General features: G+C 34.6%; 1 protein-coding gene across 2 annotated transcripts in view; it reads right to left on the reverse strand.

The window, feature by feature from the left end:
* Nucleotides 1-14,724, reverse strand: part of GLRA3 (glycine receptor alpha 3) — a 178,395-nt gene that overhangs the window by 26,788 nt on the left and 136,883 nt on the right. For both annotated transcript variants that reach the window (XM_014842144.3, XM_014842143.3), the window contains exon 7: nucleotides 11,327-11,541. In XM_014842144.3, the coding sequence (XP_014697630.1) occupies nucleotides 11,327-11,541 (215 nt within the window). The remainder of the gene's footprint in view (nucleotides 1-11,326; nucleotides 11,542-14,724) is intronic.

Raw genomic sequence — 14,724 nt, forward strand, 5'->3', positions numbered from 1 at the left:
AAAAGAAACCTCCCCTAAGCTTTAGCCCAAAATTTCCTCAAACTATAGTGTCAGGTCAGAGTTCATTGAAATGAGTCATAAAGGGGGTAGAAGAAATAGAGTCCAAGTAGTGCTCTGAAGCACTATCTTAATCTAGGACAGAAAATAGATTATCTAGATGGCAGAGAGTAAAGACAGGCAAGGCTGCAAGCCAAATTCAGGCATGGGAATGAGTTTGCTTGCACCGCACAGTGTCTCAAAAAAGAAAAGAGTATGCTTCTAACTTTGGAATGTACCTCAACAGTTAACCATAGGACTCATCCCCAGCCCTTATTATTATACCAGACTACTTTGTTCCTTTGTTTATGTATATGCCCTCTGAAGCCATTTGATTTTGTACTCTCCCATTCAGAGGAATAGATGGGTTGCATATATCTCAGGTAATCCTTCATAAATAAATTCATTTTTATGCTAGCTTTTGGTAAGATTATTCAGTAGCAACAATTTTAGATTACATTCTTTTACAAGTACATTGGGTGAATTATATTATAAGTATGACATTGTACACTATACTTGAGAGGCCTGACAACATATATGCCCTTATCTTACTCCTCACAGAAGTGGTCAAAAGGATTGCCTCAGGACCAATACTGTCCTATCCTACAGCTCATAAATGTCAGTGCATTCATGAGTAAATATTCATTAGATTGTAACCCAGACTACCAAATCATAACAAATTATACTTACTAAATTATAAATTATAACCCAGACTACTATTAATCAACAGTTTCTAGAGATAGAAATTTATAATGCATTTAAAAGCAGCACAGCTTTTAAGAATAAGAAATTGATTAAACCAGAACCTGGAGTTTGAATCACAAAATCTCATGCAAATTGACATGTACCCACTCTACATGGTTAATTTTCCAGGAACCACTTGAGAGTTAATATTTTGTTAATTCTTTTCTCAATCCAAATTTGCTTTTTGTTTGAAAAAGGCATAACAAAACATTACAGTGTATGGCTTTTGATAGCTTAAATAGCCCTTTGAATAGAGTGATTCGTTTTGCCTTGAGTGAGTCAATCCTACAAGATTCTCCCAGTTCCTTAGAATTGTCAAACTGTGATGAGTAATTCTAGCTGTAGAACAAGCATCTGACTCAAGCGTACAGCTAAACACTTTTTCTTTGAGATATGCTGGAAAGTTTTCTGCTCGTGTCATGGCTTTTTTCTGGGGAATTTATTTAATATCACATTGCCTATTTGCTAATCTTTGGTTTTACGGAATCCAAATTGTAGTACACTTCACCCTACACTTCTCCCTAGTGTCAAACCTGAACAAAATTTTGCATTTTGTAATGTTTATAGGCAAAAGGAATATTAGTCTCAAAATCATTTTGAGCTTCATTTTAGACCAAAAGCTGGAGAGAGAATGGAATAAGAACAAAGGAAAAGAATAAACAATGTTTTAGAAACAGGTGTGGAAGTGGGATGAAGCTCATACTGAAACAGTGAAAGGAATTCTCTGGAGGACTGTTTTCTTGGGGCACTAGCAATGAATCACACAGCACGGGATTCTGTGAGCTCTGACAGTGGTCATCCTGGAGGGCAACTCACAGCAGCAGAGTCCACTGATGTCACATTCATACTGATTATCATCCCCATAACTCTTAGTAAATGAATGATGCTTTGAACACAATGTTTCTTTTTCATATAAAGGTTTTTATTGTAAGAGATGAAATTTAACAGAGAATCGTGATAGCAGAGCTGCATTATTTCAAAAGGAATGAACTTGACCAATTCCTCCCATCACTAGATAGGAAACGTGCAATCAGAAAGGCTAAGGGATTTTGAAAGGTCATCCAGTTACCTCTGACTTCACCTTCAGTTATGGGAGTTTTACCATCGTCTCTTCTACAGGACATGACTCTTATGCGAAACACTTATATGAAACTGTAAAATGTAGACGTCATTGGAAATGCTTCTTAGGTGCACGCTGTTGACTACCAGCATTTCTTAGTATATTAGCTTTTTGGACCTGCTCAGTTAAAGTTGAATTATGGTTGTGACTTCCTCTCCTCTGCAGTTTTATACTGGAGATTTTGCATTTCTACAACATCATCTTTTTTGTAACCATATACCTTCCTATACCCTTTTTTCCTAACATCTAAGACCTTCATTTATAACTTCAAACAGGAATTATGAAGACAGATAAAGCCTGTAAGGTGTTTTTCAACACTGACTTTAGGACCAAATTCTTTATCCCACTGGTGAAAGGGGAGGTTTATGTCTGTTTTTGTCAGTCAAGAGGGTTGTGGAATGATTCTACAACATATGTGAATGCGGTAAAGGGAGTTTAAGATACTATTTAGATAGAATTGTCTCAAAGTTGCATACGCATCTTTAGTTTTTAAATTCAGTTTGATGCCAAAGCCATTGTATTATGTCATTTCAAAAAAATTTTACACTTGGTGATTTGATCATATACTTTTTCCTAATTGTGCCATCAGACTTAAGAATTTATGCAGTGGCTGTCTCTATGTCAACTAGAAAGGATATGTTTGATAATTGTTAATTTTCAGCTTAATAAGATCTAGTAAGTCTAGTAAATGTAAGTTTTAAGATCAAATGTAGAACCAGAGATATTTATCAATTTCTATTGTTCTTATTATAGGACCTACCTATGTTTAGGTATTTTCTATTTACAGATATTAGATAAACGACTAATAAAATTGGATGACATTCACATGCATTACATTTTGTGATTTTTAATAAAAAGGGTATGAATAAATAATTGTTTTCTTTTTGTGCCTTTTTTTCTCTCTTTTCCCTAAGAGAACGTAATATGGAACCAAATTATTTGTATGTTCAATGAAATTTTTTAAGACTAAATTAAATATATTTCTCATGTCACATATTGTACTATAAAGTTAAATTTGCTTGTTAAATATATTGTTACATTAATAAAGTAAAAATGAACCCACTTGCATTATATTTGTACTGAACTTTATTAAAGTAATTCGAGTTAACTGTATCTTGAATAGACACTAAAATCTTATATTTAAATGGTGAGGACCAAAACATTACTGATAGTAATAATTATTAATTGCTATATTAATAGAAAAACCTGATTATTATATAATCCTCTTTCCCTCATTTACATTACTGCTAACATTTACAACTTATTCTCTTTTAAAACTTCAAGCTGTGTTTTAAAGAAGAATGAAAACATATTTTTTGAGAAGAATGAGAACTGATTAGATGAGAACATGACAATGAATGCAAATCCTTCATTTTTCTTTCTATTCCTTGTGTTTTTCGTGTAATGCCACATAGATCTTTGCATGCCCACATAATCATGGTATCTAAATAAAAACATACAGTTCAATTTTTATTTCTAATAGTTGTAACCACTTCTACAGTTGGTGTCTTTATGAAGAATAAAAACTTGATAAGAAAGCTATCTTTGTTATATTTTCTAAGAACCACTATTTTTATTATACTATACGGTATATATGTATATATATACTATATTTAAATACTTTTTCATTAGTTTGGTGATTCTCAGAGGAAAAATATGGTTCTGCCTAAGTAGAGTAATTCAATTGAGTTTTTACATTCTCTTTAGGCAGAGGTAAAAAAAATGACATACTCTTGCTTTTCAAGTTAAGACTATGTACTAAGTAAATGTTTAAAAGCTCACATTGTCTTTAAATATGAGCATACTATTTACTCAATAGATACATATTATGTAGTGATTTAGGCTCTGAGGACAGAAATACATAAAAGACAGTTTGTCCTCCCAGAAAGCTACTTCTGGTGGGTTTCACAGACAAATAAATGAGGGAAAAAAATGAGAGGAAATTGTTTAGGATAAACAGCTTTTAGAGCAGGATTTGCAATTTTCATAGGCTATAGGCTTCCGAGCTGTTGTGAAATATTTCATTGATTATCCACCTTTGACATTTCAAATATTTCTTACTTTTTAATGATTAGTAGCTCTGTTCTAAATGAGATGGCCATAGTGGTGGGGGCAGAGTGAGAGAAATCCACATAGAATCTTCCAAGGATTTCTCCTTCTTTCCTCTCTTTATCCTTTCTTCCCCTCCTGTTTTCTTTAATATGTACTAATATGGCAGAGACCAGTCTAAGAAAGAAGACAGAAAGTTTTAGCAAATCCTTGTCTCTGAAGTAGATAAGATTATTTGTTGACAATCCCTTTTTTCCTCCTTTTTCTCCAAGGCTTTCCTGTGGGTGGAGTATACTCCCTGCCCATCCTTGACTTTGGGTTTGGCTAGGAGACTAGTATGACCTATGCAATGAGAACAGAAGTGACTGTGTGCCAGTTCTGGGCAAAAACTTTGCATGTTTCTGCTCGCCTTCTTGCTTTCCTGCACTACCCATGGAAAGAGCATGCTACCGGTAGCTGTAGTCACAAAGTGGGGAGACACAGGCAACAGACCTGGACCGACTCTGCAGCCTAGATCCAAGCCCAACCTATGTCAGCCAATCTCTGGTAAGCCCAGAAGAAGCAGAGGCAACTCAAAGGCCTCTGAGTAAGAACAAATGTGGTAAACCACTGAGATTCAGGGATTGTTATACAGAATAATTGCAACCCAACTGCATTCAAACAGTCCTTACAGCCCCATGAATCTCCCGATATATTGTGTTAAGAGCTAGGGTTTTAATGAATTTGGAATCCAGAGAGGTTCCCTCACTTCTGCCAAGTTTATTTCTGGCTGGGTGAATGTGTGTGTGTGCGCATGCATGTCTGTTTAACATGCTAAGTTCAAAGGTCTCTGATGTGATAATAAGTTTGAAGCTCATTTTTTAAAAGGTAAACCAGTGTGTACATGGTGATCCTTGTGTACGTCTGCAGGTGATACAAAACAGAAAACATGCACCAAAGCTTGTCCTTATGAAACAGAACTAAAAAAAAGGAGGGGAGTAGGTCTCTAACAGGGAATGATTAATCTTTAGAAGTGGAAAAGAAAGGGCAAGGTGTATGTAATATTGCTGTATATCCAAGGTATTCCCAGAGTTCCCTAATATGGATTCTTTCTAGAACCTGTAGTTTCCAAATTAAAATTTCATTTTGTCCCTTCTACTGATTTTCTCTATTCCTACCCATTCCAGACTTAATCAAAAATATAATTCCCTTGGTGCCAAGATCTTAATTAGGTATTAATGCAAATCAAATATATACTCAAAAATAATTGGACGACTATTACTATCCTCTCTTTTACCCCTGTTAAAACCTAATTCTCCCAAGAAGGATTGCTTTTCCACCTGTAAAAAAAAAATCACAAAATGTGATCTCAAAGAGTTCGGGAGAAAAGATTTAGGGTGAGTGGGTCTTGCCCTTAACTAAACTGTCTAACCTAGTCTGTCTATAGGGGAGAGATGGTCCTGGAGGAGGAAAAGACAGAGGAGGCTTTGAATACTTATGTCTTTTTCCAGTAGGAAGAGGAGGGGCGGCCACAAATACATCTTTTCCCTTCTTTTCGGTCTTTCTGTTATTCTTAGAAAACTCATCTCTGGTCTGCTTCCCTATCCATCTATAGTTTACTCTCTGAGGTCTGAGGCTTAGGTGTCCCTGGTCAGAACTTTGGAAGTTCTGACTTTTTCACAGTTCCACATGGTTGTCTTATAAACATCTCAAAGTTAACTCACTCAACCACAGATCAGTTATCTCTCTCAAACTCCCCCATGAGTAACTGTCACCACTACTTGCCCAGTTTCTCACTCTAATGCCACCCTTGACTCCTGCCTTTCCTGTAATCCTCAACGTCCAGTTCGTAAGCAAATCCTGTCTATTTCACCTCCAAACACATTATTCCCCAAAACATCTACCTCTTTCTTAATCCATCTGCTACTTTCCACCTCTGCTACTACCAAGCCAGCCAGACCATCATCTGCGCTGGACAATAGTTTCCCTGGTAGTTTCTCTGCTTCCACTTGTATCTCTTCTATCTGATCTTCACATGGAGGTAAGAGTGATCACTCCTCTTATTAAAATCCTTCCAAAATCCACCCAAAATAAAACTAATCCTTAGCAAAGTCTATAAAACTCTCCATGATATGGCTCCATGATCACTGCCATTTTTTCTCACTCATTCTCCTCCAAGCACACAGTGTTAGGAAGTGTTCCTAAAGTTATACAACTTTGAAAAATTGCTGGCAATAGAATGTGTTGTCACCCTCTTCTGGCCTCCTGATGCAGGCACTGCAGAAATGTCAAATATCTCCAAGTTCCAAGAAATAATCGCCTGACTCTTTCTGCTTTGAGCTCTGACATACTTGATTTATCAAGACACTGTAGAGGCAAATGCAACAGAAAATATCAGAGAGGAATCTCAGCTCACTTCTCAAGGTGCTAGTTAAGGGATATTCTTTGAGACTTTTTACCCTGAGTCTTAATTGCTGATTTCCAAGCTCCTTTTTATCCTACAAAAGATGTCCTTGGACAGAGTCTGGACAAAACACTCTGCAATTATCATAAATTAATGATTTATTGTTTCTCCCTCCTATGTCTGATAATCTTATTGCTCTCCTGAATTTTTGCTTTCATACTTCTTAGATTTTACCAACAGGAGAATGGTGAATGTTTCAGTGACAAGACTTTCAAGCATCTCAGGGTTCTTTTGTGAGGATGAGAATAGCAGATCTTAAGGTGCATGGTTTCAGGCGTCTGTTCCTAAATGCAAGTGTGAGCCCTTGCTGCTTCTTTCTAGCCCCCCAAAATCACAGAATTAGAATTGCATTTCTCAAGAGATTTTCTACTCTTTTGAATGATCTCATCCAATAGGTTAATTCTTATTGTTTATCCTAAGACTTCAGCAGTTGCCTTCCTGAATTCTACTGTGCATAATGGAATATGCTCAACTTCCCATTGCTTTACTATCACAAAGCCTAAGATGATACAGTCACCTTGTCTTAAGATATCACTTTGCTGGGATTGGCCCAGTGGTCTAGTGGTTAAGTTTGCGTACTCTGCTTCAATGGCCCAGGGTTCACAGTTTCGGATCCTGGCCCTGGACCCAGCGCTGCTCGTCAAGTCACTCTGTGGCAGCATCCCACATGAAATAGAAGAAGATTGGCACAGATATTAGCTGATGGCCAATCTTCCTTACAAAAAAAAAGAGAAAAAGATCCCACTTTACTAATCAATTCCTTTTTGCGGGTCAGAATCAAATCTATCACATCTCCAGTGGTCATTGTCTCTACAATCTGAGAGATGCAGAGGTTTTGTATACATTTACGGGTATAATTGAACTCATGACTGAAAATTCATTTCTTCCTTGAAATCATGGTGAAATTAATGCCTTTTAAAAAATCTTTCCTATTTCCTGAAAAAAAGTATGAAGTCATCCCAGACCTTTCTTTCCTTTTAAAAAATAACTTATGTCCCTATTCTCATTTTTAATTTATTGCTTTCTTTTTTCTGCTTCCTACATTCAGATCTCCACGTTCTCCCAATTCTGCCTTAATCGCTGCATCTAAATGCCTTTGTGCTGTGCTTCACAGAAGCTGTGGCATCCTGAAATGGAGCATTTTGAACTCTTCTTTCTGGTTGACAACTTAGAGAGTGAATGAGATTTCACTTCTGTTTAGCTCATGAGGAAAATCAATGAACAAATATCTTCTCCCATTCAGTACGTTGCCTTTTTGTTTTGTTGATGATTTTCTTTGTTATGCAGAAGGTTTTTAGTTTAATCTAGTCCCATTTGTTCATTTTTGCTTTTGTTCTCCTTGCCTGAGGAGACACATCCAAAAAATATTGCTAAGACCAATGTCAAAGAATTTACTGCCTATGTTTTCTTCTAGAGGTTTTATTGTTTCAAGTCTCACATTTAAGTCTTTAATTCATTTTTTAGTTCATTTTTGTATATGTTGTAAGAACGTGATCTACTTTCATTTTTTTCTGTGCAGCTGTCCAATTTTCCCAACACTATTTATTGAAGAGACTATCTTTTCCCCATTGTATATTCTTGCCTCCTTTGTTATAGATTAAGTCACCATATTTGTGTGGGTTTATTTCTGGGCTCTCTATTCTGTTCCATTGATCTATCTGTCTGTTTTTGTGTCAATGCCATACTGTTTTGAATACTATAGCTTTGTCATATAGTTTGGAATCAGGGAGTGTGATACCTCCAGCATCATTCTTCTTTCTCAAGATTGCTTTGGCTGTTCAGAGTCTTTTGTGTTTCCATAAAAATTTTAAGATTATTTGTTTTAGTTCTGTGAAAATTGCATTGAATCTGTAGATTACTTTGAGTGGTATGGACATTTTAACAATATTAATTATTCTAATCCATGAGCACAGTATATCTTTCCATTTATTTGTGTCATCTTCAATTTCTTTCACCAGTGTCTTATAGCTTTCAGAGTACAGGTCTTTCACCTCCTTGGTTAAGTTAATTCCTAGGTATTTTATTCTTTGTGATGCAGTTGTAAACGGGATTGGTTTCTTAATTCCTCTTGCTGACAGTTTGTTATTAGTGTATACAAATGTAACAGATTTCTGTATATTAATTTCATATCCCTGAAACTTTACTGAATTCATTTATTAGTTCCAATATTTTTTTGATGAAGTCTTCATGGTTTTCTGTATATAGTATCATGTCATCTGCATATAGTGATAGTTTCACTTTTTCTTTTCCAATTTGGATGCCTTTTATTTTTCTTGTCTGATTGATGTGGCTAGGTCTTCAAATACTATGTTGAGTAAAAGTGGCAAGAGTGGGCATCCTTGTCTCTTTCTTGATCTTAGAGGAAAAGTTTTCAGCTTTTCACCATTGAGTATGATGTTAACTGTGGGTTTGTCATATATGGGCTTTATTATGTTGAGGTACATTTCCTTTATACCCACTTTGTCAAGAGTTTTTATCATAAATGGATATTGAATTTTCTCAGACACTTTTCTGCATCTATTTAGATGATCATTGTCCTTTTTTTAATGTGGTGCATCACACTGATTGATTTGCAGATGTTGAACTATCCTTGCATCCCTGGAATAAATCTCACTTGATCATGGTATACAATCCTTTTAATGTATTGGTGGAGAAGATATTTGTAAGTGCTATATTTGATAAGGGGTTAGTATCCAAAATATATAAAGAATTCATACAACTCATTATCAATAACACAAACAATCCAATTAAAAAGTGGCAGAGGACATTATTAGACATTTTTCCAAAGAAGGCATACGAATTGCCAACGGACATATGAAAAGATGTTTAATATCACTAATAATCAGGGAAATGCAAATCAAAACCAGAATGATATGGAAGCAACCTAAGCGTCCATTGATAGATGAATGAATAAAGATGTGGTATATATATATATATAAAGGAATATTTGTCACCTATAGAACAATGAAGTCTTGTCATTTGAGACAATGTGGATGGACCTAGAGAGTATTACACTATGAGAAATAAATCTGACAAAGACAAATACCACATAATTTCACTTATATGTGGAATCTAAGAAAACAAGGCAGGTGAGCAAAGAAAACAAAAGAGAAATTCACAAATACAGAGAACAAACTGGTGGTTGCTAGAAGGGAGGGGGTGGTGGGATGGGCGAAATAGGTGAAGGAGATTAAGAGATACAAACTTCTAGTCATAAAACAAAAACTTACAAGGATGCAACGTACAGTATATGGAATACAGTCAATAATACTGTGATAACTTTGTATGGTGGCAGATGGTAACTAGATATATTGTGGTGATAATTTCATAACATATTAAAATATTGAATCACTTTGTTGTACACCTGAAACTAATATAATGCTGTATGTTAATAAAAAAATTTAAATTAAAAAAACAAGGAATATAAACATTTTGTACCCCCTTGTTTGTTTAATAAATAACTGAATGATCAATGGAAAAAAAATCAATAAGTAACTGACAATTTTCTTTACAAATTGACTATGGGAACTCAACTGTTACTCAGAGCTCTTGAGACATCTGTACAGGTATAAATAAGCATTTAGACTTATTAGTTTAACCTTATAAGCAGATTTATTATTTTTACTTGCACAATATTTTATAAAACACTAGTTGATATGGCTCATTTTGAAAATACAATTAAATGTTAATAAAAGTAAACCTTATTTTGAAAGACAACCATTAAATCTTAGCAAGACAGAGTAAGCACTGTTAAATACCAAGTTCTTCCTATATTAAGTAACATTTTTAATAATAAAATGTCCTGTCATCAACTTTTATTTATTTAGACATTTTAATCTAATAAATTGAATTACAGAATGAAGTTCATAGTAAAAGTTAAGGGAACCATGACAGCAGATTTATAATTTACTTGGCATGGCAGGTAGATAGCATCAAATGTACAAGAAAAGTTAATTCAATTTTATTACATTGAAGAATATCATTGTAATGAAAATAATAGTGAAGCTTGTTGGAATCTAGACAGGATTATTTAATTTAGATAGTAGAAATTTCTTTCTTAGAAGTCATTTAGGAGAAGAAAATAATTTTCTTTAAGTCTTGTGAAGAAAACTATTGAGTTTTTACAAACCTCTTAGAGGGAACAGTTTTAGTTTAATTCTGACAGCTCAGCATGGACTAAAATCATGGTGTGAGATAAGTCTCCTTTTTATTGACCTATGGCTAATTAAAAGTTAGAGGAAAACAAACAAATAATAAATACTATATTTGGCCCAGGGTGCAGAACTGTGGGCACTCTCATGCGATATTTCTGGGAGTATAATTGCTATAAATCTCTTTGGAGAGAAATTGGCAATATATATCAGTATGTACAGCTATCAGTGCAGCAATTCCAGGTCTAAGAATTTATACTGAGAAAATAATGCAAAATATATGTACCGCTATATATATCTGTGCATGTATGTGTATATACACATGCATATATTCATGTACATAACGTTCATTACATAAATATTCACTAATGTGTTAGTCCTAATAGTAAGTAAGTAAATTATTGTGGCACATCCATACAACGGAATTTTGAGATGCCATTTAAAGTTACCATATAGATTCAATGTGCATACATGTTTGATATATTCCTAAATGTTTAAAAATCTATAAATAAAAAATTCTGTAGTATATTATTGATGTTTACATAATTGAGGGTCATAACACAGACTGCAAATAAAAGACATTATTTGGTTGTAGAGTTATTTTCCTTCATCTATGTCTAAGTTTTACAAGTTTTCTGCCTTGATCATATATTACTTCAAAAATCAGTAATGAATAATAAATACTATTGGAAAAATCTGGCCAAAATTGGGAATGATATATATTATACAGATATAAATCAATAGTTGTGCAAATATGTGTACATATACATTTAGTGCACTTACCTTTGGCAAGGAAGCTCGTGATCCTGAACTCTGTGTGGTCATGGTCAGCACAGTCGTTATTCCCAAAGCTACTCTGGCTGGAGCAGCATCCATATTGATCCAGAATGAAACCCAGGACAGAATAACGATCAGGAGGCTAGGAATGTACATCTGGATCAGATAGTATCCCATTTGTCGCTCAAGATGGAATCGCACTTCTATACATGTAAACTTTCCTAATTGATCGCAAAATAAATGCAGTAATTGGTAAAAACAGGTCTCTGTTATGGCATCAAATGTCACAATTTTGTTTTCATAATAATTTTGTCCTAAAATTTTCAATTATAACTAAATGAGATCCTAAATCATGTATGCAAATTGGTTTCTAAAAAATATTTTTTCATATTTTCCTGCTAGGATCTAGAAGCACGGTAATATAAGACTGTACTGTTTCAGAAAACAGTGTGTAATCTTATTACTTCACATTTGGTTAACACTTCATACTTGTTGAAGTACTTAAAAGCCTATTATTTCACTTTATTCTTGTCTGCTTGCATGAATGTCTCCTCTTGCCACTTCTATTAAAACTTATACTGAGAGATTCTAGCCAGGAGAATTAGGCAAACAATTAAATAAAAGTCGTTTAGAATTGAAAAGGAAGTAGCAAAACTCTCTCTATAAGCAGAAGACATTACCTTGTATATAGAAAACCCTTAAGAATTCACTAAAAATCTACTTAAATTGATGAGTTTAGCAAGGTTACAGGATACACTGTTGGTATACAAAAATCAATTGTGTTTCTATACACAAACAATAAATAATACAAAAGTTAAATTGAGAAAACAATTCCATTTGCAATAAACCAAGTAGAATAAAATATTCAGAAATAAATTTAATAAAAGAAGTGCAAGACTTTTACACTAAAAAATACAAAACGGTTAATAAAATTAAAGAAGATAGAAATAAATGAAAAGTCACTTCATAGTCATTAATCAGAAGACTTGATATGGTTACGATTGCAATCCTTCCCATATTGATCTACAGATTCATTGCAATCTCTATCAAAATTCCAACTGGTTTTTATGTAGAAATTGACAAGTTGATCCTAAAATTAGTATGGAAATGCCAGGGACCCCGGATAGCCAAAATAGTCTTGAGGGGAAAAAAAAAAACAAATTTAGTGAACACACACTTCCAAGTTTTAAGACTTGCTACAAATCTACAACAATCACAAAGTGTGGTACTGTCATAAGTATAGATATACGGATCAATGGAATAGAACTGAAAACCGGGAAATGATCACTTATGGTCAATTGATTTTCAAGAAAGGGCTAAGACTATTCAACAGGGTCAGAATGGTCTCTTCAACAAATGGTTTGGGGAGAACTTTGTATTCACGTGCAAAAGACTGAATTTCTATCCCTATCTTATACTATACTCAAAATGGATCACAGATCTAAATGTAAGGGCTAAAACTATATAATTCTTAGGAGAAAACACAGGAGTAAATCTTTGTAACCTTGGATTAGGCAATGATTTCTTAAATACAATACCAAAATCACAAGCAACAAAAGAAAAAAATGATAAATTTGACTTCCTCAAAATTAAAAGCTTTGCTTGTCAAATGATACAGTTAGAAAAATGAAAATACAACCCATCAACTGAGAGAAAGTACATGCAAGTCAATAACAAAAAGACAACCCAGTTAGAAAATAGGCAAATGAATTGAATAAACATCTTTTTCCAAAAAAGATACCCAAATGTCAATAAGCACATGAAAAGATGCTCATCATTAGTTGTTAGGGAAATGCAAATCAAAACCATAATAAGATACCACTTCATACCCACTGGAATGGCTATAATAACAAAGACAGCTAGGACGTGGAGAAACTAGAATCCTCATTCATTGCTTGAGGGATTGTAAAATGTGCAATCACTTTGAGAAACAGTTTGGCAGTTCTTTAAAATGTTAAACATAGATTTACCATATGATCCAGCTTTCTACTACTAAAGATACACCCAAGAAATATGACATAAATCCACACAAAAACTCATATATGAGTGTTCATAGCAGCCTTATTCGTATCCAAAAGTTGGAAATATCCCAAATGTCTATCAAATGGTGAATGAATAAACAACATATGGTATATCCATATAAATAACTATTCAGCAATTAAAAGAAATGAAGTATTGAAACATGCTACCACAGAGATGAACCCCAAAAACATTATGCTAAGTGAAAGAAGCCAGTCACAAAGAACATACATGATTCCATTGACATGAAACATCCAGAGAATACAAATCTCTACAGACATAAAGTTGATTACTGGCTGCCTAAGGCTGTTGATTGGGGATGACTGCTAATGAATATAGGGTTTATATTTTCGCGTGACAACGTCCCAAAATTAGATTATAATGATGGCTGCATAACTCTGTAAACATACTAAAAAACATTGAACTGTATTGAACTGTGTAGCCGCCCCTGACACAGGAAGGGTTAATAATCACTGGAAAAAGCTTGCCAACAAACTGTGACCCAGAGGTGAGAAGGCCGGTCAGCCAATGACGGGTAAGACCCCCTGGGGGGCAACCTAAGCCAGGCGGCAGCCGCCCGGGGGCACAGATGGAGAAACGATATCGATATCGGGAGCAAGAGGGACGGTTGCCTAGGAGACCTTGCCTGCTCTGAGATAAAAATATAGGAGCACAGCAACAACATGATAATATCAAAACAGAGGCCAAGAGAGGGCTCCTTGAGAAATCACTAAGAATTCTTGGCATTCGCTAATTACTTCATCCAGAACACCTGTGTATGTTTAACAGATGTAAGCTACGTATATATTGAAACGCTGGTTATAATAAACTCAGAGTGGCCATCAGCCCTCTCCGCATCTATCCTGATGTGTCCATTGGATTGCGACACCGACAAACTGTAGTAAGTAAATTATATTTTTAATTGTTAAAAAGCATTATTCACTGATAAGATGAATAAACTCTGAGAATCTGATGAATAACACAGTGACCACAGTTGATAACACTGCATTATATAACTGAAATTTGTTAAGAGAGTAGAACTTAAATATTCTCACACACACATAAAAAGGTAAATATGTGAGGTGATGGATGTGTTAACCTAATGTGGGGAATCCTTTCACGACGTATGTATATCAAATCATCGTGTTAGACACTTTAAATATCTTACAATTTTGTCAGTTATACCTCAATAAAGCTGGGAAGAAAAAAATCGTTCTTGCTGATATAGACCTAAAGGAAAATTGTCCTGTTTAGGGAAATCTGCTCCTCCCGCCACGGGGAGCAGGCTGTAATAGTCTCACAGGTACAGACAAGTTTTCCTTGTTCAAGGTGACTCTTTATTATTTTACTCAATAAATATTTATTGAGCACCTATGCACTTCAGC

Source organism: Equus asinus, chromosome 3, assembly GCF_041296235.1.
Source record: "Equus asinus isolate D_3611 breed Donkey chromosome 3, EquAss-T2T_v2, whole genome shotgun sequence".
NCBI classification, from domain to species: Eukaryota; Metazoa; Chordata; class Mammalia; order Perissodactyla; family Equidae; genus Equus; species Equus asinus.